The sequence below is a fragment of the Haliotis asinina genome, chromosome 5 (genome assembly GCF_037392515.1).
Source record: "Haliotis asinina isolate JCU_RB_2024 chromosome 5, JCU_Hal_asi_v2, whole genome shotgun sequence".
Classification (NCBI taxonomy): Eukaryota; Metazoa; Mollusca; class Gastropoda; order Lepetellida; family Haliotidae; genus Haliotis; species Haliotis asinina.
The window spans coordinates 3,594,616-3,621,694 of NC_090284.1; the positions used below are offsets into that span (position 1 = coordinate 3,594,616).

General features: G+C 42.1%; 3 protein-coding genes across 3 annotated transcripts in view; all 3 read right to left on the reverse strand.

The window, feature by feature from the left end:
* Positions 1-27,079, reverse strand: part of LOC137283526 (adenosine receptor A3-like) — a 147,450-nt gene that overhangs the window by 14,496 nt on the left and 105,875 nt on the right. The window lies entirely within an intron of this gene.
* Positions 1,252-11,938, reverse strand: LOC137283202 (monocarboxylate transporter 13-like). The gene is made up of 2 exons (XM_067814644.1): positions 10,312-11,938; positions 1,252-1,421 (listed from the first exon to the last, which is right to left on the reverse strand). Exons 1-2 carry the CDS (start codon positions 11,936-11,938, stop codon positions 1,252-1,254), a joined length of 1,797 nt encoding a protein of 598 aa, XP_067670745.1.
* On the reverse strand, positions 14,375-24,987 carry LOC137284600 (monocarboxylate transporter 12-like). The gene is made up of 3 exons (XM_067816482.1): positions 24,824-24,987; positions 16,377-17,884; positions 14,375-15,586 (listed from the first exon to the last, which is right to left on the reverse strand). The coding sequence occupies exons 2-3, from the start codon at positions 17,845-17,847 to the stop codon at positions 15,438-15,440; spliced, it is 1,620 nt and encodes a 539-aa protein (XP_067672583.1). The 5' UTR covers positions 17,848-17,884; positions 24,824-24,987; the 3' UTR covers positions 14,375-15,437.

Sequence of the window (27,079 nt, forward strand, 5' to 3'; positions counted from 1 at the left end):
GAATATACACACACTTCTGACCACAAACATAACTGATATGATGAGAGAGGTGTTATGATGATAGATGCGTAGAATTCAATTCGGCCTTGGGACAACATTGTGCTTTATATATCGTGTTTTTGTATATTGTACATGCACCACACATACAGTTGACAAAATTGTGGTTGAATGCCATCGATATGTCCCTCCATTCACCCCAAAAGTCTACCTCATGGTGGACCTTGTTGGCGAGTGCTAGGTCCTTTGCATATGCAGTCCACGCATCTACGTCCCCCAAATACCAAGACTGTTAACAGAACTGTCTAGTGACAACATGCCTTCTCGTCGGACATAATCGTTGACGACCTTGACACAGTATGATATGGCATTGTCATCTTAGATTGCGAACTTTCTGATACTTCTAGAAAATGAAACAACAACAGGACTTCACCTTTCATAACAATGCTAACACTACCGACACCATACTGATCATGGTCAGGGGAGGAAGCAGCGAGCTTCCAAGCTTTGAAGCGGGCTGCTTAGGACATTGCTCTAACAGTACTTAGTGAGCAGTTAATGAGACGATGTTGTCTATGTATCGGCCTTTTTCAGGCATGTAGCGTTACGATCTAGTCTCGTTGCAACCCCTCACTTCTCCGTGCAAAGCTTTAGCTACATCAGCTCATCAGTTCTTCAAGCTGTCAGACTCTGACATATTGTACCACTGCTTCATGCAGTCACACTTTGTTGATCATAGGCCATGCCTGTCGATCTCTTTCAGAAATGGATGACTTCCCAAACTCTCTGAAAATACCGCTTGGTCTTGTATTTAATCTACCACTGATCTTTCATCAAAATATCGTGAACACGTTTGAAAGTATCTGCTTGAAGCCGCCTTACCGAAATCGTCTCCTGAGATTATTTCCAAGGAAGGTGAAGTTATTTATTTGCTCACCGAAAGTTGTCATTGATTAACTGAATGTAATAAGTGAATACTGTTCGGTTTGTACAGAATGGCTACACAGTATGTCAGTCTTGTTTTAACATCCCACAAACGTGATAATCACATCATCTGCTGACTAAATGTATACAACATCAACAGTGCTTCACCTGTTTTATTTAGGAGACCATAACCCTTAATGGCATGTATGAAATATTCAATGTGTAATGTGCTGAAATCCTTGGTGGAGGAAGGGTGCATGTGATGACAGGTATCGGGCGACGCCTGAATCGTGATGTAAGTACGTGTACTTCGGTGTTAACTGTCCAACATCATTTCAAGATTACTTCAGGAGCGTCAGCAGCAACTCGTGGTGAGTTATGTGTGCAATGTCCCAACGTCACCTTGGAGAGTAGTAGGTAGAGCACACCACACGCAATCATACTTCCTCCAGCGGCATAGAAGGTGTTGTCATAATTTCCCGATCCATCATACAGCAATCCTGTAGAATACGTATACAAATAAATATTAACACTTGGCAATACATTACTAGATAGTGCGCTTCCAATGTTTTAAATTCCAGTGAGCAAGTCTGGGTGTGCCCACTTATGGGCTATACTGGGACTTCTCTGTACGCCTTTAAAGCGAGTATATGCTCATTCAGTCATTGGTACTGTTCTCCAATTTTACGACTTTCTAATGTCAAATTAAGTCTGTTTTGCCCAAACACCTTGTCCAAGGCTGTCTTACCATAGTACATGAACGTCTTGTGCCATAGATTTGGTGATTTTATACCATATTTTGAACATACTTCTTCATTGTAACGTAGTGAAAGGTGTTATTTCAGACTCTCAGACTTTATATTTTTGTAGATGATGGCCGTTGAGACCTTTAGTAGTACAAGGACGAAATTAGTATGGGAAAATCATAATGACATGAGCACCTGTTCACAGTTTCGAAGTGTAAACATTTTGGTCAGATAGATAGCAGTATTAAACAATACAGATTCATGTTGACAGGATATCAGTTGTGTAAAATTAAACCTTGTGTGGCGTGTAAAGTAATAACGTGGTATATACTTCTCTGTGATGTTTTGTTACAGAGGACAAACTAACAGGATGTGATATTCGTCTTCAAAATCATTACGGAAGGGACAGGTTACAGTCTAAGTAAACTTATCCTCAGTACTTTTCGTTACACTGCACCACTGAGTCTCAGTGGTGGAGTGTTGGTGGAGTGTAACGAAAAGTACTGTGCATAGGTGTACTGATACTGGGACAGATTACATCCGTTAACGTAATCGCGGAACCAGCAGAAACGCTTAAAATCGGATGATGAAATGTAGTTAAAGCACGGCGCGGTTTAGCAGACGTAACGAGATGTAAATCAAGCTCTGGTTGAAGTATGGTTTTGAATGTACAATACGAAGATAACATCCCTGCATACATACATCTTTCAGTCGCTGCTTAAATACAATAATAAAGTTTTCAATATAACCAGCACATGAGCTTGCCAAAGGAAAGCAAAGTCGTGTGAAAATAGGATGTGGCGAACACTAGACACTCAATTTGAATAGCCTTGAGCATAATTTTTTTCAACATAGCAACAACCCTTTGTATACACAACAACCCTTTGTAAACGCAACAACCCTTTGTAAACACAACAACCCTTTGTAAACACAACAACCCTTTGTAAACACCGTGATTTCACTACTTATTCTTTTTATCAGAATGAACTGTAAATCCCCATTTCACACAGTAACTTGCTGAGATATCAATTTTACGCTGTTGATAAATAACGGAGTCCGCAAACATTGCAACATCGTCGGCAAACAGTAGCAGAAAAATCTCTTCTATATCACTACAACGAAACATCGCATGTGTGTCTTATAATAAAAAAATAATAGCGTGGACTAGAGAACCCGGTCTGCAAATATGTTTTACCAGGAATGGCATTCAACTTTAGAAGATTGCTCACGTTATGCTTTTTACAGAACTTTCAAGACTTTACCCCAACCAGAAATTTATTTATCAATTCTCACGACGGAACTGTTAAAGAACCATTTTATTAAATATCGATTAGATTTATTAGACTTTGTCAAAAATAAGGGAAGAAATGTGTCCATTGCAAAATCGAAACGAATTTGTCAGTTATGCAATATAGAAATAGAGAATGAAATTCACTTTGTGTTCGTCTGTCCATTTAATAGTGACCTTCGAAAGAAGTATATTCAAGATCATTTGATAAAGATGCGGCCATCGCAAGCTTTCGTATATGTTTTAACTGCTAAGAACGAATCTCAAATATTAAACCTTTCCCTATATATTACACATGCTTTAGTCAAAAGGAATGACTTGTACCTTTATGGTATATACATACTCTCTTGTATATGGGCCGGAGGCCTTTTGTACACCAAACCTTTGTGACTTTGACTTGACTAGCCTGTCGCTATGTATGTGTGTTCGTGCGTGCGTGCGTGCGTGCGTGCGCGCGTGCGTGTGTGAGTGAGTGAGTGAGTGAGAGCGAAACAATATTTGGGACAAAATTCTCTCCTGACGGACACCAGCTGACGACATAGAGACATCAGTACAGTTACCAGTTCTTACGCACGCTTTCACGTTTTCATGTGCGTGCGTGCGTGCGTGCGTGCGTACGTGATAACAAACAACTCGAGCCATAATTTGAGACGCAAGTCGATAGTGGTGAATAATTTTCCCTTGTTGTTCAATAGACTAATACCAAGATAACTGGGTCAACTTGGCTTCCTTCTCTTGTATACTGGGAAAATTAAACTTGTTTTCCTTTCGTCCTGGAATTTACCCGTGTGTAAAATGTTTTTAAACAATAATGTCAAATAATACAAGGCATCCGATACGGCTTCAGTAACATCTGACAGCATCCCATCTGTCCCTGCACATTTATTTGTTTTAAAGAACGAATAAACTCAATTTTTGGTACCCTTTTTACCACTGCATATGAAACACTTCTGCTCAGTCATAAACGCAAAACCATTTTAAAAAAACAAACAAAACAAAACAAAAACAAACAAAAAAAAAACACCCAAAAAACAAAACTGGTTATTTAGTGCACTTGCAATTTCATCCGACGTGATCACACTTCCTGGAGTGTCATCACAATCACCACAAGTTCCACAGGTATGTATGTATGTTGTGGTTAGCTAAAAACGATTCAACCCCATGGTCAAACTCGGAATTATTGGATAAAACACGACTGAGAAGATCCAAACCACGTGTTAGGCGAGGTACTATTTACCCTATGTAGTCCACCATTGCCAATTTTTAAAACTAATTTCCAGAGAGATCTACAATCTTTATCACGAGCTGCCATAGTTATGTCGGTTATCCGCGTTCGTAGGCCGCCTTCTTTTTGTCACAAAGTTTCATGAAACAATCCTTCTCTTTGACATAGTTGTTATGATGGTATTTGGCACTTGTTCTCGTGAAAAGATATACGTTAAAATCGCCTTGCAATATAAACTTACATTGTGGAAAATGACAATAAATATGAAAGATCTTCTAGATTAGGGGTAACATTATGTTTGTCAGGTTGTGTGTACACAAAACCTAGTATAGTCTTAGTACCTACACATGGGAAATCAGTTTCCTATAAGGACCCAACTGCCCCCCTCCCCTCACCCTTTCATTCGGTATATTCTCAAAGTCTGTTTCGTTTTTTTCCCTTTTTGCGCATGTTTCAATAAATGTCCTTACGTGTGTGTTTGTGTTTTGCAACAATGGACGATATTTCGTTTATGTTCCGGCATGAGATGATGAAACCTGTGGTGATGGTCTGTTGCTCTTCTTGTTGTTCCAATCTTGCTTTGTCGAGGTCTCGGCCAGGGTGCTAGGCATTGCTGTGAATGTTCTCGTTGTTGGCATCAGTGTGTTGGCTGCTAGGCTGTTTGGTGTCTTCTTCGTATATGGATGGTGTTGATCCTGCAATTAGGGTGCTGGGAGTTCCAATCTCCACCAACTTGTGTATCTTGTCTGCAACAATCATTTTATCAAAAGAGATCGAACAGTTTTCTCTCTTTTGTTTAAGCTCTGCTTGAAATTCTGTTTGGCCCTTTTCTCACAAACTACTTTGGCGTGATCATCTGGTATTCTCAATGTTTTGTTTGTTTTCAGTTTGTCTCTTGCTTTTGATTTTACTGACATTTTATCATTAGAGGGTGAGAATCGCATGATGACTTGCCGAGGCGATGAGTTCGTGTTAAGTCTTTGAACATGCTGAAAACCAATCACATCCGAATTTTCCATGCTTAGATCCTTTTTCAGAAAATGCCTCTCCTTCCGTTCGGCCTGATCCCATATCTCGGCACTGTCTTCGTCGATGCCAAATAAGATAAGGTTATTTCTTCTCACCTGCTCCTCATTTCTGTCTGCCTGTTTGTGTGGGTATTCGACCTCTTTTCGTAGCTTTTCATTGTCTTCCCATAGGCCATTATAGGGCGTCTTTGTCATGACTCAGTTCGTTCACTGTCGATGTTTTCATATCCTCTCTCATTCCCTCAATGACATCTTGGTTGGTTGTCACTTTGCGATGGATATCTCTGATTGTTTTAAGTCAAAGTGTTCTACAGATTCATCATGTGTTATCCACGTGCCCTAGTCCAGTACGGTTTCTATAGCAGTGTATCCACCTGCCCTAGTCCAGTACGGTTTCTATAGCAGAGAGTCGGGCCTGACGAGGGCGACCCCCGTAATCCAGGTCCTGTGCTACCTGGTCCCGAGTTAGGCTCAGGCCGCTCCGCACACTACCATTAGAACACAGACAATGAGTGCAACTTGCAGTTGTCGGCATATTAGACCACGGCACACACACATGTTCTCATGTTTGTCGCTTTGGATTTTCGAGGCTCAATTCGATCACATTTTCAATTTTCTTCCCTGGTCTCAAGTTGAATTGACGACTGTCCGCCAGTGTAGGTGGCGCTTGATGGTCTGTACCGGTAGAATTATGGTGAGTAAAATGTTTCATGCTGTTTATGTTTGTCTCGAAAAGGAACGTAACTCTACCCACACCCTCAAGAATTCCACTACACTATCAACATCCAATCCAACGGTATTGAAAAAATCATGAGCACGCGTTAATGAATCGCCTCATAACAATGATATACCAGGTGTTTGGAACAGGTGAACGTAAGTGCCCCACCGCTAGCACCTGTCATAAATACGTACATAAATAATTGTGACCCTTTTCCTCACCAATAAGACACCCCTGCCAAGAGCAGGTGCGATCGTGGGTTTATAAATCACTATCAAATGTTCATGATAAGATGAGAAGATGGCATACCCACCTTCTGGCACCCGTCATTAACAAAGGCAAAGGCTAGTCAGTTATCGCAATCATGAAACATTCAGTAAAGTCACCGATTCGTCAATGTTGGAAGTTTGCTCGACATGTCTACCATAAGACCTTTTGCAAGCTTTGAGGCATTGAGTATTGAAACTTTGAACGACTTCGAGCAAGAATGGTATGACGCTCTTTCAAATGCTGCAGGAAAGTTGATATTCCAACAGTAAGTTGCCAAGTTCATGTGCCGAAATAGAAATCTCAATATATATCTGAGTTATTTCATCTATTTTCGTTTGTAAGATCAAATTTACTGAGTATTTATAAACTTTTAAGCAAACGTGTACGCAATAAACGTAATATGTGTTATATTTCCATGATTTTATGTAAATACGCAGTTTAGCTTTCTCTGAATTTCATTGACTACGTGTTGTGAATTTCATGCAGTCATTTTCATGATATGTACCTGAACATGGTGGGGGTAAAATTCACTTTACATTGAAAAGTGTCAGCGTGTTGCTGTGCAGTTTAGTGATCGAAAGTATTTTGATATTGTTTTAAGTGTAAACGTATTTGATGTACACCATATCTCACAGATGGAACCCGAACGTGCAGTTTGGGTGTTGGCGTTGTGGCACGAGCTCTTAACGTCTCAAGGTTTCATCAGATTATTATTATGATATATGATATAGGTGACAGCTGCCAGACGTCTACCTGGTCGACCAAAGGGAGAGAACTGGCGTTCACAACCGTTTCATCACCTAGTTCAAAGTGGCTCAGAAAATGGAAATGAACTTCACAGAACTGGAGGTCACAGATGCAACCTGCATGAACGAGGTCCACGGGTTATCCTACGATTGACTGACTATTATTTCAAGCCGTCAATAATTGATGTCAAGAGCGGCAATGCTGGGCCAATCGTCGGAGGGCTGACATTGTGTTTCGGATGGATCAAAGCTTACTCTGACAGAAGCAACAGAGTGTGGCGTCTACGGAGTGAGCGTTATCGGTGCCGTTAATATTGAACCGAATAGTCACATAGGGGATGGTTCTATAATGGTTTGGGGTGGGATCACAGCGACTAACAGAAGACCTTTGCTTGTAATTCACGGACGCGTCCCTGGGCAGTACTACCGAGGCAACATCCTTTTAGCCAAACGTGGTGCCCTCGTGAACATTGTATTTTGGATTTCAGGATGACAAGGCAAGAAGTGTGAGGACTCGGATTGTTCCCGTGTACCTCCAACAGGAAAACACGACTACCTTGCCATGGTCAGGACTCAGACTTGTCACTCATCAAACATGTAAGGGATATCCTCGGACAGTGGTCGCCGTCTACAACCACCGCCCACTCTTTAGGAACTTGAATATGCCCTGCATGAAGAATACGATGAAATAAACCAAACTGACTTCAAGTTGAAACATTGATTACACGACAGACTCGTTTGTGCCCTGGGTTCCGCCCTGTTAAGCAACTTAGTACAATCAACAGACTTTTGAGACCGACGCATACAGCTGGATATATAAATGTTAATCAGTATATTTAACTTGTATATTGCAGCACTACACTCCTTCTAATCCTTGCAAACATATCGTGAAGCGTATCGTGCACGTACAAATGTGCTCTGACAAACGGAAATCTGGAAATCGTGGAAATCTCAAAACGAGGCCCGGCCGCTAGAACAGTTTTGCGGTCTGGTACGGACTTGGCGCTTTATCAATCACACTGTACGTTACAAAAGTGCACAAAGAACACGTAACAGGTGCAACAAGTGAGCCCGTTGATTTGTGAATCGTTGAGCGACCTCTTCAAACGGGGCCAGTGAGTGACGTCTTAGTTAACGACATGCGACCTAAAAGTAAATTGAAATATAGAATTACGACTTTTTCATGTTTAAAACTGAAATTAATCAGTAAATACACTTTTCTTATGAAAGAAATAAATTGGAACTTAATGTAAGCATGGTTATTTGTGGAGTCCCTTTTCACTTTCAGACGAGAAAAATCGGATCGGCTGAAGGTAGGCCATTGTCTGAACTTGTTTATGAGACTGGGTTTGGGAAGTCTGGAGTAAACATCATGGAATCCGGCATTGTCCTGAGAATTCAGGCAGATTCACGTGACATGATATATGACGTGCTGGACAGTAGCGCGTTTTTGTCAGTCAGTTAAAACGTCAACGATGCTCAACGACGAATTCAAATCTCATTTACATGTCCCATGTTACTCTGTCGCCGCCTTCCCATCAACTGACAGGCCGTGTATCGAATATCATGTAAATTTAATGTATTTATGCATATTGTCCTTGTTCTGGCATGGGCATTTAGAAACAGCATTTCTCTAAAAGCTCCAATATAAAGATTCGCAGTATAGAAGTAAATGAAGCTGAATAAAGTGTTTAGTGTTTGAACCATTCTGATGATTCACGTTACTTTAAGCGTGGTGACCTCCAGAGGCTCCCCGATCAATTCCTCGAAGTGTAAACTCATTAGAATGTGTTCATATATTTTGTTATTCAAACAGTAAAATAAAATGAAAACAAGTTCCTTTTTTCCCCGTACTCAATTTTCAGCTGAAATACCGCCCCAGAAATAGGACAATATCCACAGAACTGGACTCAATTGCGGTAAATAATTGGTTTGGAATTGTGTGATTACACTCCAAAACCATGTATCATCATGGGCGATTTGAACGGACACAGTCCGCTTTGGGGAAGTGTCCATACTAACAATAATGTCCTTGGGGAATCTATTTCAGACAACCCTTGTAAATTTAACTATGAATCAAACACTAGTCTACACCCAGCTACTGGAACATACTCTGCCATCGATCTGATACTCATCGACTCAGTCTTGTACAATGTATATGGTTGACTGGACCAGGATGACCTATGCGGGAGTTATCACTTCCCATTCGTTTTACAACTCTCAGACCAACATCACCAAGGCTGACTGGTCACTATAAAATACTTTATGCTTTGAACATTTGAAACATGACCTTTCCACCAACAATGAGGATCCTACACAGCCATTTTCGAATATACTTAACATTGCTGACAAAACAATACTACAGTCCTCTGAAACTACATATTCGTAAACCATGGTTCAATAATGAATGAAAACAAACCAGACATTGTGTAGGAAGAAAACCAAAATGCAGTATCGACGGCATCCCACTTTTGCGGTGCAAAGAAAGTACGGGAAAAGTATTTCCTGGTAAAACGATACCCCATTCCTTCCATTATTTGCCAAAAGAAACAAGCCCACTTTATGTGATGACAATCTAAGACCCTGTGCCTATGTGGGTAACCACATTATTATGTTTGTATTTGTTTATGATAAAGAACATTATACAGAATGCAGCTTATGAAAAGGCAAATGGTTAAGGGCACAGTTAATCTTTTGTCGTTTTCACTCAGTGAATGTACTTTGTTGTGTATATTTCTATAATTCTCGATACAGGTCACAAATGAAGGGACGAAGATTCTGCAGAAAGTTGTTATCTGACAAAACATGTCACGTTTTCATCATCTGTCTCGTTTCGACAGTACGTGACTAAAATGGAGAGTTGTTCTGGTGAATACGTCATTTGCTGATAAGTTCCATTAAGTCGCAAACACAATATGTTAGCGATCTAATCCAAAGGTAAAAACCCCACAAGATATAGTGTAAACCACATAGCCCCTGTTGACAATGTAAATGTGCGCAGCTCCCGAAAACTATGAATACGCAGATGTTTTTTTATGTTTTTCAGATGGCGGTTACATGCAGCAAACAAAATATTTGGGATTATCCATTCTAGGTACAGTACAAATTCTAGAACTATATACCCGGCGATGTGGTGCCTCACTGGGGTTTCGAATCCCGATACAAGTGAACTTGAAAAGGGACAAAACTATGTTCAGTACTATATAGTGCAATCCTAAGTACTAAACCCAATACAGGCTGCCAAGTGACAAGTAAACCTCTTTTTCTTAGTTACTACTCCTACTCTTGCAACCAAGAAAACTGTTTTCAGATATACGTATCAGGTTCAACCCTGTACCATCAGGGTACCCCTGATCACGAGCCACCTACCTGCAATAGGCGGGCCTAGCAGTTCCCCGAAGCCCTTTAGAGTCATAATGTAGCCAAACCCGGAGCTGAGCTGATTCGAGTCAAGGATATCAGTGAGCATCACCAGGTTCATGGAGTCTACAGGCGCCGAGAAGAAGCCAAACACTGCTGCCAATACTGCAAGTGGCGTGAACGTAGAGAACAGAGGCATAAGTGCCAGAGCAGTGCCAGACAGAACTGCGGTGACACCAAACATGGTCTTCTTATCAACTTTTCTGTTGTCCACTACACACCCGACTGTGAGGCAGCCAACTAGCTGTGATGCGCCTGTGATAGATAGCAGCAAGGACGCCTTCTCTTTATTCACACCATGTTCTATGGCTTTGTCAGAAAGGTATACATAGGGGATACCCACCCACAGGTTGAAGAAAAACACAGCACAAGTGTATAGTATATACTTGGGATTGGTGAAAATATGTAGGCTGAATTTCGATGAACAGGCTTTTGTGATTTCCTTCAAACAATCTCCTCGAGATAAATCAAAGTTTTTGTCTTTGTCGGTAATGACAACATTGTCATTATTGTAATTCTGAAGAATGTACGTTGAAATATTTTCCGTTGGATATATACTTTCGCCAACAAATCGTTCAAACTTTTCATTCCTCATTCGGGTTTTATCGGCTTTCTGAGGCGATGGTGACTGAAAGAGGGCACCACACACACACACATTCAGCATGATTGCAGACAGAACCATGAGGGTTCCTCTCCATCCATAAGTCACTAACAAGGTCTCGAACACCATGGGCAGGAACACCGTCCCCATCCCACCACCGCACTCCGAGATCCCAGTCGCTAAACCTAGTTTACTTCTAAACGTTTGACCAAGTATAACGGATGAGGACAGGTAGGGCAAAGAAGCTGCTATCCCGGCAATACAACCAAACGTCAAGTACATCAGACCTAAAGACTGTACAAACACGCTAGCCAATATTCCAATTGCTGTGACGACCCCACCTACCATGGCCGTGGTCCGACATCCCAGTTTGACAGTGACAACACTGGCCATAGCCCCGCCAATGAGAGGAAGAGAGATGAACAGTGAACCGACTAATGCTATCCTGCTTTTTGACCCGTCGAAATATTTCCAAATATCGGTGTAGAGTACACCGAAGGCATTGAAAGACCCCTCGAGGATGGCATTGGAGAAGAAAGATCCAACTACAACCAGATACTTCCTGTATGATCCGCATGACCCACGGAGTTTAGGGGTCGAGTCACTGCCATCACAGTCCCCGGTAGCTGATTGGCCCTCTACTGGAAGTATAGCTGGGGAAGAGCGACCATGTCCACTAGGGATATCTGAAGGTGATTCCACATTTGTGGTGTTTGTTCTTCCTGATACAGATGGTTCAGTTCTGTTTCCGTGAAGCAATGTCACGGACGCAGGTGGGGTTGTGGGGAAAATGAAGCTGCTTCCATCTTGCTTTTCATCTGCTAAAAACGAATTTCCCGTACAGAAAACAGGCGCGTTTTCCATATCCTTTCCTGCCTTGTTCAGTGGAGACAGAATCAGTGCTTCATCGGGTATCTCGTTTTTCTTTTCCACACGAGGCTGACTACTGTCATCCTCTGTCTGTGTCGGTTCCATGAAGGTCGAAAGCTGGACGTGGTGCACGACGACAGTCGGACAATGGCCTCGCGGTCGTCTATGTCAATATACGCATCAAGCACCACGTTCGACTGACGGACGTGACTTGCATGAAGCACTGTATGCAATACGTCAACAGTGGAAACTGACATTTGTTACCTGACGTTCATACTCCACGAAACACGTACCTGAATCAGCAGTCTTGGGTGTGTAGCTGTCGCAGCAGTGTCTGTTGATCGTTGTTTCATGTAACTTCTGTACTTTTGTACAATAGGCTGCCGTGGTATCATATACTCACTCAGTGATATTTAGAGTCCCTAATTCTGTTTGCAGCACGGGTGTACAAGTGAATTTGCACTCACCCATGTGGTGATAATTAATCGGACTTCGTAACGTCCTGAGATTGAATTGCACGTAGGCTCTAATTACCTAGACAGTTAACTGTAAGTGACTTCATTGTTGCCGATTTGTGTGTTTCATGACTCATTTTATGTATAGCGGCTGTGTTTCTGCTTGAGTGAATTGTTTCATTACCCTAATCCAGTAGAGGTGTATTTTGGGGTGTCTCTTTTGTCAGTTTTGCTCAACTTGAACGATTTTCTGTGTTGTCTTAAAGGGACACTGATCACGAGCAATTACCAGAAACTGCAGCTAGTTGTTGTTTTTACCCTGCGAGTACCCAGATGGTATCCCAGAATATTCATTGACTGGGTGTACCTCTCTGCTGCAATAACTGCAGTGGCAGTTGTAAGGACTGAAACTCGTCAAAGTCAGTGTACGTCTTTATGTTTGTCATATCATCCTAAGGAAGTCTTTGAAGGGCATTTAGAAGTGAAATACATATGAATGAAGATTTTATGGATATCAACTTCTTCATTATGAAAACACAACGTTTCGGGGTTAATGCTTACTCCTTCATCAGGTGACACTCCACCTGATGAAGGAGTAAGCAGTAACTCCGTATCGTTGTGTTCTCATAATAAAGAAGTTGAAATCCATAAAAATCTTCATTCTTAATCCTAATGAATTTATTGATGTGTACTATAAACAAAGATTTGGGGAACACCCTAGAATTTGATAGTCAAGTGTAGACTTAATCTTGGTGAGGTGAAGAATACTCTAAGGTAAATGCAAGTGCTTAGCGGGCACTTTAAACGACTTGTTAGAATATGCAGTGAAGCAACTGATGTAATATTCGTTGAGTTTGAAAAGATTGTCAAAACAGGTGTTGAAACACACCAGCACCATATTTGAGGAATGTGGAAGGGGGACTTCCGATGCAGAGTATAGACATTGGACACTGGTTGTTGTCACAGTGTAATTTCAATTAAAAAATGTGAAGATTCACGTGTGTATATACAAGGAGTTCGCAAGCACAACAGCAGCCTTTATTGTTGTGTTTCTGTTTACGCGAGTCCACAACATGGCGTCAAAGTCCGGACTTGGCATGGCCACCATTGGCAACACACGAAGACTTCCATACGGAATGATACCCCACTCTTCTTACAATTGGATGGCCAGATGATCAAAGTATAGATGCCATGGCAGCGCCGCAGGTAGACCATAATATTATGTGTCAGAGCGTTGTGATAGCAGATAGTTCATGTAGGCACATGCACCGTCAACTGTAGGCTGAAGAGTGCAGAAGGTGCCAGATTAGTAGGTGATGGGTCTACCGTACTTTGATCAGCCGTACGATCATATCGTTAACCACTTTTGTAAAACAATAAGCATAGCGCGTGGTTTCACGCCGCTAAAGGTCTAGCAATATCACTACGGGGGACACCAAAAATGTGCTTCACGCATTGTAGCAATGTTGGGAATCGAACCGCCTTTCGCCGGCCTGACGAGTGAACGCTTTAGCCATTAGGCTACGGGCTTTTCCTAAGGGCTTTTGGCAGGCTAATGGGTGCATGTCTAATCAGGGCATACAGTGGGGGGTAGTCATGGCTAACGCGAGTGTGGTTATCAATTTTACAACATACCAGCGACAGGGACATAATGACATCTGTACTAGACACACCAGACACTAATACATGTATTGTGTGTAACGATGACGGGTGTAGACATCCACAAAATCACCGACCATGAAATCCGCAATAGACCAGCAATAGTAGCTTTCACTAACCCACTGGACAGCTGTTATAAATAAGTGTACATATACTGACAGCAAAAGAAACGCAACTCTGTTTTTGTCGAGTTTCTAAACAAGACACAAGCACGAACGCTTACTTTTATGAGATTTCACTTTTTCGAAACTTGCGTCTCTTTTGCAGTTTATATGTAAGGAGGGCATCCATCACGGGTGCCTCATTATCGGTAGTGACACGACTCTTAACTTTCGCACAAAAATATAAAACTAAAAGCTACAAGTATGTAATACGGATGATTGTACATTTCGTTGGAATCCTTGCAAATTGACAAAAACACCTCAGATTAGAGTTATTTATAAACTTTATTACAAAAATACTCTTCGTGTCAAACGTTATTGTGTCTAAAACCTCGTGTAATGATACGTCGCACTGTATACATGTATATTGCATCCAGTCTTGTATCATGAGGTAGTGTATTACCTGTGCATGTCCTCAGACAACAAGTAAAGTCATTGTGAAGAGATAAACCGGATAAGTGTCTGTGCTCCTTCATCGAAGCTTAGAGCTGCCGTTTGGTCTTCTTTGAGTGGCATATTTGGGGAATCAGATAAGGCGAAACTTTATGGAGGATCACTTTCTTTATTCAGGTGATGTGACATTTCAATACAGATTATTTCATCGTTGTCAAGCAAGTAATCTGCATCGAAACATCGCGTCACCTGAATAAAGAAGTAAACATCGTGTCACCTGAATAAAGAAGTAAACATCGTGTGACCTGAGTAAACAAGTAAACATCGTGTCACCTGAATAAAGAAGTCGTTCATCCATAAGATTTCTCCTCATCTGTCGTTTTGTCGTTTGTGTCATTTGTGTCATTTGTGATATTAGAGGCTTCAGTTCCTCTTCTGTCATTAACCGCTTGAACCATCAACATAGCTGCCTTGACCGGGGTCATCTACACCATGATCACTGACATCGTGCTCACTGACTTAGTTGTTTCTAACATTATCGCAGTACTCTGATATCGTTTTTACCGTCTTGTGGGACAGTGAAATAGTGTAAGTATCGTAACAGTTCATAGCAAGATTGACATAAACACTGAAAAAGAAAACGTGTACAGTAATCAGATGGGTGGAATCAAATTTACTTTGTGAATCCTGGTTGTTTGACTGAGCGGTTGATATCCACTTGGTCTACTGCCCTGACGAGACAGTACAAAGGACCCCTAGACCTCTTCCCCCCTGGACCTCGACCCACCCATCCCTTTCCCTTCTTTTCTAATGCATAGGTACCCGACCGGAGTATCCTCCTCCCTGATATCTCCTACACGAAGTATACCGACGTCTAAGCAGCCAGAGTGACGGTGTGCTTAGCAGCAAGATGCTATACATGGCTGCTGGTGTATTTTACTTCAGTGTGTTTTCATCGGCGTGATGACACCTGCTACATCGTCTCAACAGGGGTGTCGGGGTGTACATCAACCCAGCTATCACCAGGCAGGTTCCGGCTGCGTAGAAAGTGTTGTTATAGCTACCTGAGACATCATACAGCCACCCTGGAACAGATAGGAAAACAGCGTAGCTTGCACAGGTAACAAGCAGGATTTACGGCGATTTTCTAGCTAATGTGACTTAAACACGTACTGCCTTTGAACCCATCCAGTAGTTGTCTCCCTTTTAAGTGAGTGTCAGGTAAGGTAACAACATCTTTAAACACCTTTTGACGACCTTCATCTCCGACGCTCTCTGCTAATTTTGGGATGAACAGCAAGTGTTTCGAAAAACAAATTTGTCATCGTGCAGTTTTTGTCCTCACACGTTTTTGTGAACTGACGATGGAACGACGGAAAATGAAACATAACTTGATGAAGCACGTTTTGACAGATGACATCGTACCCTTGTTGCTTACAACGATGCTCATTGTGTCAAGTAATTATTGATGGTCTGTCCCAATCCCGATTTATTTACAAACCGTCGTGGTGTACAATGGATAACGCGGAACAACAAACAAAAAACATCTTCGACAACACGAAATTGTGACATACGCAAGGTGTAACTCTGAAATGCTGTCATTTTTTAGAAATCTTGACGACATTGCATGCTTCCGTAGCAGCTACATAATTAGAGATTAATATGGAGAGAAAATACACATCAACTAAACCAAACGCATGCTGTAAAATATTATTAGTCTTAATGTATATAAACTACACATTAGTTTTTTCCAAACCAAAGGCAACAGACATGCGAACTGGGAATACCCAATACACTTTCCAGAAGATAATTCCAGTACAGTCCCTTCACGTTCAACAGATCAAGCTAAAAACAACCCCATTAATGATACAGTACCTGCAACTGGTGGTCCAACCAGATTTGCAATCCCTTTGAGCAGCATTGTGAAGCCATAACTCTGACTGAGACTTGCCTCGCCAACGATGTCGATCAGAAGTATGGAGCTGAGCGCCTCGCTGGAAGCAGACAGAAGTCCGAACACACCAGCCATACACGCCAAGGGCAGGAACGCTGACGAAGACGGAACCGCTAACAAAGTCACCCCACATAAAGATATTGATACGCCATACAACAAAGGTAGACTGAGTCTTCGCATGTCCCCGGCTACACCATACACAAGGTTGCCCACGGTGTGGAGGATTCCAATGACAGACACCAGCAATGCTGCCCGGGCCTCTGTCATCCCCGACAACACCGCCCTGTTGGCCAGGAAGACGAAGGGCACGTCGAACCAGAAGTAAAGGATGAAGTTGGAGGTGATGAACAGAAGGAAGATGGGGTGGGTAAATAGGGTAAGGTGGAGCGACCTGCTGAGTCGACGGAGGTGTGGGTGGCAGGTAGACACACATTCAGGATGAGGATCATTGCTTTGTTTCCTGTTATCTTTGGGCGACTTTTCAGTCTTTGGAAGCATATGTGCGTAAGAAGGCGTCTCGCCTTCAGTTGTGGTATCTTGTGCTGCTGGTTTGGCGCAAGTGATGTCGCCATTAGGACAAGTATCTGTTTCACAACACAACGAATCGTCTCCATGAGCTTCTCTCGCATGTCCCAAAAGTGCGCTCTCTGTCTCATCATCCTGTGGTTCCTTTTTTTGGCAATCCTTTTTCATATTTGTACAGAGATTTTTACCTTTTATCGGTCTGAATAGGGCTCCGCACACCACGATATTGGCAGCAATGCCAGACAGGATGTACATGGTGCCCCGCCAGCTGTAGGTGGAGAACAACGCCGCTGTGACAGGGGCAAATGCAATGGTCCCCACCCCTGCTCCACATTCTGCCACGCCGGTCGCGAACGCCAACCGCTTCTTAAAGTACTGACTAATGACGAGGATGGATGTGAGATAGGGTAAGGACATCCCGAATCCAGCTACAATGCCATAGGTGAAATACATGGCCTCTACTGACTGGACGAAACTGCTTGACAGGAAGCCCGCGGCAGCGATGAGTCCACCCATAATGGTGGCTGTCCTGCAACCCACCCTTTCCGTGATGACACTGGACACTGGACCACACAGTAGGGGAACTGAGAAAAACAGAGATCCCACCCATGACGTCTTGCTCTTGCTTTCATTGAAACTGTCCAGCAGTTCCGTGTATAGCACGCCGAAAGAGTAGGCACATCCGTCTGAGATGAAGTTGATGGTAAAGCACCCAACAAGAACCACCCATCCCCATCCTCCATCAAGGATAGGTTCGTCATGTGATGTGTGAGTGGAAGAGTCACCGCCCGTTGTTTCACCTTCGGTCTTCGGAAGGTCTGGCAGACACACCTGGATCTCACCATCGGTCTTCTGCTGGGTCATCATATGCCAACGTACATCTGTTCGGGTATCTCAACCAAGTCTGCAACACAATAAACGAGGATGTAGTAGCAGGTATCGATCGTGAGACGAAATCCCATTCCTACTATATAATCATAAAAGAATCTTGACATTTTGTCATTGAACTGAAGCTGTTCAATTCGTTATGGAGCGCAAACCCTTTTGCCTCTCGTGATGCTGGTTACTGTTACAACACAGATGAACAGGAGACAGACAATCTTGCCATCTTGCAACACGTGGAGAGAAATTATGTACCTAAATGGTTGGAAAGTTCCAGTAAACAGGTGGCAGGTAGGGATTTTTGTGTTCCAGTGATCAGATGAAATGAATGGTGGGTATGGGGATGTGGGCGCTTTACGGTAATCTGTTGCAAGATAGGGAAGAAGTTTGTTGATACAAAACTTTGAAGAAAGGAAGGGGGATCTGTGAAACAGACCAGTTCTGGCTACTGCTTCAAATCATTTAAGTTTCCCCCAGCAGGGGAGGAACAATATTTCACACGCGCTTTTAAAAAAACATCCGGCGAGTAGCTTGGGTAAGCTTGGTCTTGAAATTATCTACGTCATTACTATTCCTGTATTTTCGGGAACACGTCCTCAAAATAACACAACCGACTGTTCTATAGGGCTAGATTAACTGATGAAAATGTTCTTCTCTGTTCCGTATAACCATCTTACGGGCACTACGTGATCATTCAGTTCAGAAAAGAAAAGTTAGTAGAAGCCTTTGTAGATATATTACTATAGTTTCTGGCGAGATTGGAGGGGCGTTAAATGCTGGGGCAACCGCACCCTAGAGAACTCCAGAGTGATGCAATTAAGGTGAAGACGTTCTGTATGACGTTAACACTACGACATACTTCCCTCCTTTCCAGAGGAATTACAGAACCGACTTCAGTTTAATCCCACGTTAGTTAAATACAGTGAACAGTCCACAGGTGTCAGCTCGGGTCGAACTGATGCAGGGTTTGCCCACGATCAGGCGTTTTCATATAAGGAGTCTGGGACAAACAACGTACGGCTTCTCTGTCACCTGTGTACCGACACGTTGCAGCATTTGAAGTTTTAGACTGTTAGGCAGTATTTTATTCTCAATCACCACCACCACGACCTACCCTGGTCACAAACGTCAGTGCAAAATAAATCCAGCGTTCACTTTCATTAGAAAGGATTCATATTCAGCAAAAAAGCGGAGAAGATAGGCAACAACAGATTGCTATCTTGTGTAGCTTTAATCAGAGATATATTTTCAAGATAATGTTTCCTCATAATGACAACTAATAGTTAGTCCTTTGATTATGTTTTGTTATACAATGAGAAGAAAAACTGATTCTAACAGGTAACAAACGAAAATTGGGGAACCTTCTCACCTCTTAAGTGGCAGAACTATCAACCCTTGGATCTGAACTGCGCTGGTAGGGCGAATTATTCGGGCATGACCTATTACTCTTTGCATATCTGTAGACACTTTCAGCGGTGTTACGTTCAGTGTGTCATTGGTTACAGAGATGGTTATTTGCAATAACGTCTGTGCAGTTATTACCATTTTCATAATACCCATTTCCTTGAATTCATATTAATAAACCATTACCAGTGCTCATGGTGAACCACAATGTAAAAAGAATTGCGCATCTCCTGAAAGGACTTAAACTTTGGACGTATGCTGCCCTTGTACTCAATGCAACGATGTCATGTGAATATTTGTGTATATCAAACCACGGGCAAACTGTATCGCAAATGGGGTTGCGCAGCACAGATAATATGACAAGTCTTCTTATATGCGAGCAAAGGTTGGCAACGTACTTTCCTCGCTTCGGATCGAAAAATGTTTTTCATGTGAAAATGAAATATCGCCACCATCAAGGTACACTCCCATTTCCCACTTGGCTGTGCTGTCACATTTCTTACCCCATATTTAGTAATTACTCACTTGAAGTATGTTTTATTCAAATTTTAAGCGCCACTCGTGGTATTCAGATCGTTCTTCGCCACCATTATCCCCGACAGCTACCGGTTGAAAAGAGTGATGGAACAAGAAATAAGCAGAAATCAAAAAGAAATACCACATTGCCTACTTTTATCATGAACACGTTGGAAGTTATGTGTCTAATCTGTCGTCGCTATTGTTAGAACTTTTGTAACATTTATTCTACGTAAAATCAGAGACCATATAATCTATTATATGGTCTCTGGTAAAATCATTTCTGGCGTATTGGGTGAATGAAGCAGGGGAGGTAACTCTACGTATTCCATATATAATAATACCCTCCTGTTCCTTCACTCCATTGACCCGGAGGCTGGAAGGGGGAGTGGAGGCGAAGAACGGTCTGGTACACCACGAGTTGCTCTTAAAATGTTGAATAAAAATATTTCACGTGAGTCATTGTTCAACATGGGGTTGGAAATGTGAGAGCACAACCCGGCGAAGAAATGGGTGTATACTTTTGATGGTAGCAATATTTTATTTTGACATGAAAAACATTTTTCGAACCGAAGCGAGGAAAGTACGTTGCCAACCATTGCTGGCTTCGCTCGCATGTAAGAAGACTTGTCATTTTCTCTATGCTGCGCAAGCAATTTGCGTTACAGTTAGCCTTTGATTAAACGCACTACTGTGACATTCCAGTGATCAACATCATGAGCATCGACCTACGCAAGTGGGATACCAAATCACCATGTCTGACCATCCGATCTCGTTCGTCGCCCCTCACGACAAGTCTGGCTTGCTGAATAGTGAGGACCAATTCTAATCCAGATCTTCACGGGTCCCAATACTGGGATAACAGATACAATTCTGTTATCAACACTTACCTCACGGGTCCCAATACTGGAATAACAGACACAATTCTGTTATCAACAATTACCTCGATTACTGCGGCAACAGACACTATCCTGTTATCAACACTCACCTCGATTATTGCGGTAACAGACACAATTCTGTCATCAAAACTGACTTCGACTGCTGCGGCAACAGACACTATTCTACACGATGCACACTCATACTGGTACCATGGTGGTACTTTGGTAACTTACACCATCGCGTTTAGCATTCAGATTGATACATGTGTCGTCCGTGGCAGACATCATACAGACGTTATCCTCGTAACAGTGTGTATATACATACACGCGTACATGTACTTGCTTTGCACGACCTATTGCCATTAATAACGACCTTGTTGAACGTAGAATGGACAATAAAGCAGATGTCGCAGTTTTGTCAGATGCCACACACAAATGTGTATGTACATCCTAGTTCTATCTCCATCTGCACCAGTATGTTCATATTACAATACCCATGTGGTGAACGAACAGATGGTAGAAGACAAACACATGTGACACATAATCTGAGTGCCATGCGGTCACCAATGATTCCAGAGCCGGAGACATTTCATCACAACTTACAGAGTCTTTTCAATAAATTGTGTATGATTTTCTTTCTAAATGTTTCTTCTTTATGTGTTTACACATCTATTACACATATGTTGTAGAATGGGTAAGTGTAACAGAAAACCTATTCTGATTTAATTAAAAATATTTATATTTCGGACCTACATTGGTTGTATGGCTTGACGTGTCGTCCTCGAATCCCTGCTTAAAGCTAGCAAAAGCAGTCACTAAAGATACATCTCGTTGTCTCAGTTGTAGAACAATACCTAGAGGTCAGGGGCTCCGTTCACGAAGCAACCTTAACTAATTTTAACCTTATCTCCCATTCTTTAGCATCGCTCTATGGTTACCTTAGTGACTTACGATCACCTTAGTGCTTTGTGAAAGGAAGCCCCTGGGCAGTACTACGCTGATTCATGATTCACACGACTCGGTTTGATTAAGTTGCACTGTGCGAAATTGTCTCCAAATTTTGCTAGCCAGTCGGGCTCAAATAGAAATCCATTTGAATAAAGTAAGGATTACTCATTCGTGTTCCAGTGAGAGAAACGAAGACCCACTAAATATAATCATCCAGAGTTTCAAAAAAGATTTCCTCTGTCCATAAACAGAAAAAAGACTGCCAACCTTCCAAATGTTAACTCGCCAAGTCCGTGATTCTCATCATATTACTAAATGAGCATTTGAAATGACAAATAGAGTCAGTGTTGCTTTATAATTACATACTCCGGTCTTCCTGTCATTCTCTGTTCATGTAATTGCATTGTGTGATTGATACCTGTTTTTACTTTGAAATAAAAGTGTATAATATTTTTTGGTGACATATTGACAGTGTTAAATTGCTGTCGATCTCATTTTGATTAACCTCCATAAATATATAAAGCCATTGTGCATGGTACATTAATATCACAGGAGTTAAATATGTTTTCGAATATTATTCTATCACTATGATTTAAGTCAGGTTGGAAAATAAATTTTATATTAACATAAGCCACTAAAAAGGAAGACGACTCTAAACTGTGATACCATCTTTAGAAATAAATATGTAATAAATGTCTTCTAAATGCAGACAAAAGTCTGCTCTTATCACCAATATCTTAGGACATGCTCATGTACTCAACACCGCCAGGTACTTTCTGTTGTGCTGAACAAATGGACAGGTCGTCCATGTACCATGTCCACAGCTTGTCATGGAAGCCTGCATATTGATCGTTGAGGTGATGTGCACGCGCAGTCATCTTATCATAACTGGTGTTATTGTTTGGTATATGAACCGGGGACACTGTGGTGTCCATATCAGGGGCGTACAGATATGCCATAGTTTCAGTATACATGACCCGTCACATGTGTAGACTCACGAGTGTAAATGTAGCTACTTACGAATACTTCAGTCAACTGTTCTAGATTTTACCAAATATCCCGTACTGTTTACAAACACTTCTTGCACATGGACTGATGCATTGTAAAACAAATTCGTAACGTTGAAAAGATTAGTGTCACCAGTTCAATAAATGATGAAACTCAGCGAAAATTACCGAATTCTTAACAACACTTTACATCAAAACGCATCTGTTCACATGCACGATATCTGCACATGACTTTCCCCAATGTGAAGCATGATTCTCATGCAACTCATCTTCGTAGGGTTTGCAGTTGGTTCCCCCAAGTCACTGGAGTAATACATCTCCGATAGAACGATAGATAGAACGATAGATAGAACGATAGATAGAACGATAGAACGATAGATAGAACGATAGAACGATAGATAGAACGATAGATAGAACGATAGATAGAACGATAGATAGATAGATAGATAGATAGATAGATAGATAGACACACACAACATATAGGGAGTGCTTTAAGTGATTTTATACTACCCCTCAACTTCAGATTTCCACGTACACTTACACAAGTCTGACGATTATTAAAATAAGTAACAATGCCAAATGACACAATGTCAGCATGACATATCGCGACAGCCACCACACGCTGGGATGTGTTTAAACTTCCGTGATGTCCGCATAAAGAAACGTAACTCAAGTTACACAATAGACAACACCTGCTGCGAGACATGTGGAGACATCACTGAGACATAACAACACTCTCATTTCACATTATATTTACATCTTGTTTGCTCTACACAACATGGCAGTGGTCTGAGTGATATGCGTCTTACATGAGTAAACGAGGAAGTTTTATGATAACATGGGGTGATACATAATGGAAATTATTGCCTTACCCAGTGTACCTTAGAACACTGCGTAAACATGGTACAATTGTATGCAGGATCTTGCTCAGTGTTCTAACAATTGCCACCCCAAATACTGACTGCTCGGAATTTGACAGGGATCATGTACCGATACTGATATAATACAGAAAGTAAATGCTGGTTACAAACAATGCTCCCGTTTGATGCATGTCCTCTATGACGGAGACCATGGTGCTCATCAGCCGGTGCCCACTCTACAATATACCAGGTCTCTCATAAAACAACTGTAAACTTGTCTCGGGTAAGAGCCATATGAACTTTCACAGACACTATACATCTGAATGTAAAAGATATGTCTAGCAGAATTCAGACCACATGAACTTTCATAGACACTATACATCTGAATGTAAAATATGTTTAGCAGAATTCAGGCCACATGAACTTTCATAGACACTATATATGCGGTTTGTAAATAATCGTATATAGATCAGATTCCAGTGGTTTACTTCATGAAAAATAATCTAAGCAGCAGGGATAGGTTGGTATGTCATCAAAAAGGTCTGTTTAATCGTCCAGTACCGTAAGGTGTTGTTTCTCGTTTGTTATTGACTTGAATATATGCCTTATATATGTTGATTTAACACATACATGGCGAGATCAATCGGCCTATATCCGTCTGTGTGTTCAATCGCCCGATGTCAGTAAGCTGACGTCACACTAAGTAGTAAAAACTGAAATACATTCATGTTGAATGATAAAACACGCAGGGCGAGATATCTACCGTACAGTACATTCCGAGCTGTTGACAACGTTGAGAGTCATACCTAATACTTTATTCTGTTAACAGGTGGGATATAAGCTGGTTAATTATAGTACCGTCACGTTTTGCCACTGACTATATAAGGCATTTTTAATAACACGCGTGACCTATTTCCCCGATATACCGGTAGGAAATGGTAAATTCATTTTGTATTTCCAACCGCTCCGCATTTTGGGGAGGGTTTCCATTGTATGGGGTGAGGTTATGACATCACCCACAAAGGCCAACCGGACGGCCTGAGTTGCCTGCTAATGATACTAGTCGTACAACCCGTGTCTTGTGGCCTGAGAAGGAGACTTATGTTTATGCTGCATAATAACACTTATATTATTTGATTAACCAGTTCATTCACACAAGTCTCTATATTCAGTACGTATAACTGAACACAGACGACGTGGCGAGGTAATAGCTTTCTCCACCCATCACGGTCAGATACACACTGTGAAATGCAAGTATTGATCACTATTACCCAGCACTGGTGTATTTACAGTGGACGCGGGCTGACTACAGAATCTACCATCACACAGCTCTACGACTCATACATACATGGCATCTCCGCGTCTTGTCCTGGTGATGGTGGATGCCATGGGGTCTGTCCGATCGCCCTCCCGTCCCTGTTTCCTCATCCCTGTAGATTTCAGTCGTCTCCCCTCCCTCCATCCACTGCCCCAGTGTAACAATCTGTCCGCCCCAGGGCTCCCGCGCAGTGTGGTTTTAAGATGAGTGAATCGTGAATGGCAAATTGCATAGCGGGAGAACCGTCTTAGTGCGGCGGACCTGTACCGCTTCGTCGCTCTCAATGCCTGTGCAACGTTCGCAAACCTAATACAGATGGTCTTACTATGAACGCGGTCTATTCAATCGTTCGTTATGGCAGGCAATGTTTGGACACATTTGACAGTGTGGTGACATCTTGTCACATCAGTTTTAAGTACTATCCAGTTTGAACTAGACGTGCAATCATTGTTATGTATATACACTTATGAGCGTGCATATGTTCTTGGGCCTAATTGTATGGAATGGTGTCGCACTTTAATGCACTAATTCACCTGGAATTCTAGAAGTCAAGAAGTCTGATGTCCGTCTTCCCCAGGCACTTTCATGACCGACATTGTAACCTTTTTGAAAGTCATCGGCAAAGGTTCTGTTGCAATCTTGTTTTCTGCATTTTGTCATGTACAAACTGCCCTTGGATCTTTACTTGCGTGAAGTTATTTCACCATTTCGTTCATACTTCATCATGACGTACTGTGTGTATTTCAATACACACCTGGCATGAAAGTGATCGATTGCCATATCACTTTGCATTGATTTTCAAACATGTCAGATATAGGCCACCAACACAATCGATGGGTGTCTAAAATTATTCCCATGTTGCCGTATTATTACGCTTTCTTCAGTCAATCTGTCTACCTACCTACCTACCTATAACTCCCATCCTTTACGAAAGTGGGAACAGTTTTGCTAAGTACCTCCATGCTTGACAAAGACATCTGTTCGAAATATATAACTTCATGGAGATCTGTACGTATCATCATCAATATGGAGTTATATAACAGTGTTTCTCACTCTTTCCTTGAGGTGTTCTCCTGCTTCAGTTAATAGTACTCAGATAGATTCTAGTCATCTTTACGTGGAGTCGTCCATGAGCATAAGCTGTCACAACTATCACAACTTCCCTCTACAGGGACCTCCACGTTGTGTTGTACCTCAGATGTCATTACCGAATGTCTTCCCAAACCGATTCCTTTAAATATACCCATGTATCAGGCTCCCGAGACGGAGCCTGATACGGTTATTGAAGTACCATCTCAGTTATCTGGACAATGCTTGACCATAAGGTACAGAAAACAGACAAGTGAGAGAATTTGGTTCTAAGGCGCTTCCAGCGGTAATACATTTGTTTTGCGGCGGTCGGGAGGAAACTGCCGGAGGAAGTACTGGATCTCCGCTCACTTCCTGCATGTTGATCTGCCTCACAGTCTCTGAACCGCATTACGCTAATGCCTAGCTCACCCTGCAATACTAAAGCCCTAAAAGAGGCAAGTCTAGAATTTTCAGAGGTTCTTAATCTCTGGTCTCCCTCTGGTCCAGCTATACCTTCTCAAACATTGTTTCCAAGGAAACTATGACTGCATCTGTGAGCTAACCCTGCTTCAATCTGCAGAGCGGTAGTTCGGTTGACAATCACACTCTGTCGGCACCGGAGAACGAAGAACACGACTTTAGTTGTTGAAATGTTGCATGGAGTTGGCTCTGCAACCACTGTACCTAGTCAATCGGGCCGTCTTCGTACCACCATTACATGGCTTGCTGAAAGTCATCGGCAAACTGGGCTTATTGCTGCTCGTCCCGGTACTGGACGGCCACGAGTGACAACTCGTGCGCAAGGTCGGCTCATCCGGTTTACTCATCTAACCCATGCAGCAGCAGGAACAGCAACCTTAGCCCATGGGACAAAGTTAGATGGATGTTCTGGCTCAGAACAACATAAGCGTTCTTCCATGGCCGTCCTTCTGCCCGGATATGGATCTCATTCAACATTCTGGGACGAAATTTGACCTAAGATTACTGCAGGTGGACAGACACTCACACTTTCACAGTTGGAACAGAAATTGGTGTTTGGGTGGAACCACGTGCCCCAGGCACTTTTTGAGACTCTTGTGAACTCTTGTGAACTTTTCGAGTTCAGGAATATGTCGAATTGATGGACTGTGATCAGTTTGAACTTATTGCAATTAAATGTCAGCATCAATTTTCAGCTGTCAAGTTGACGGTGTTGTGTTGTCTATAATATAAACG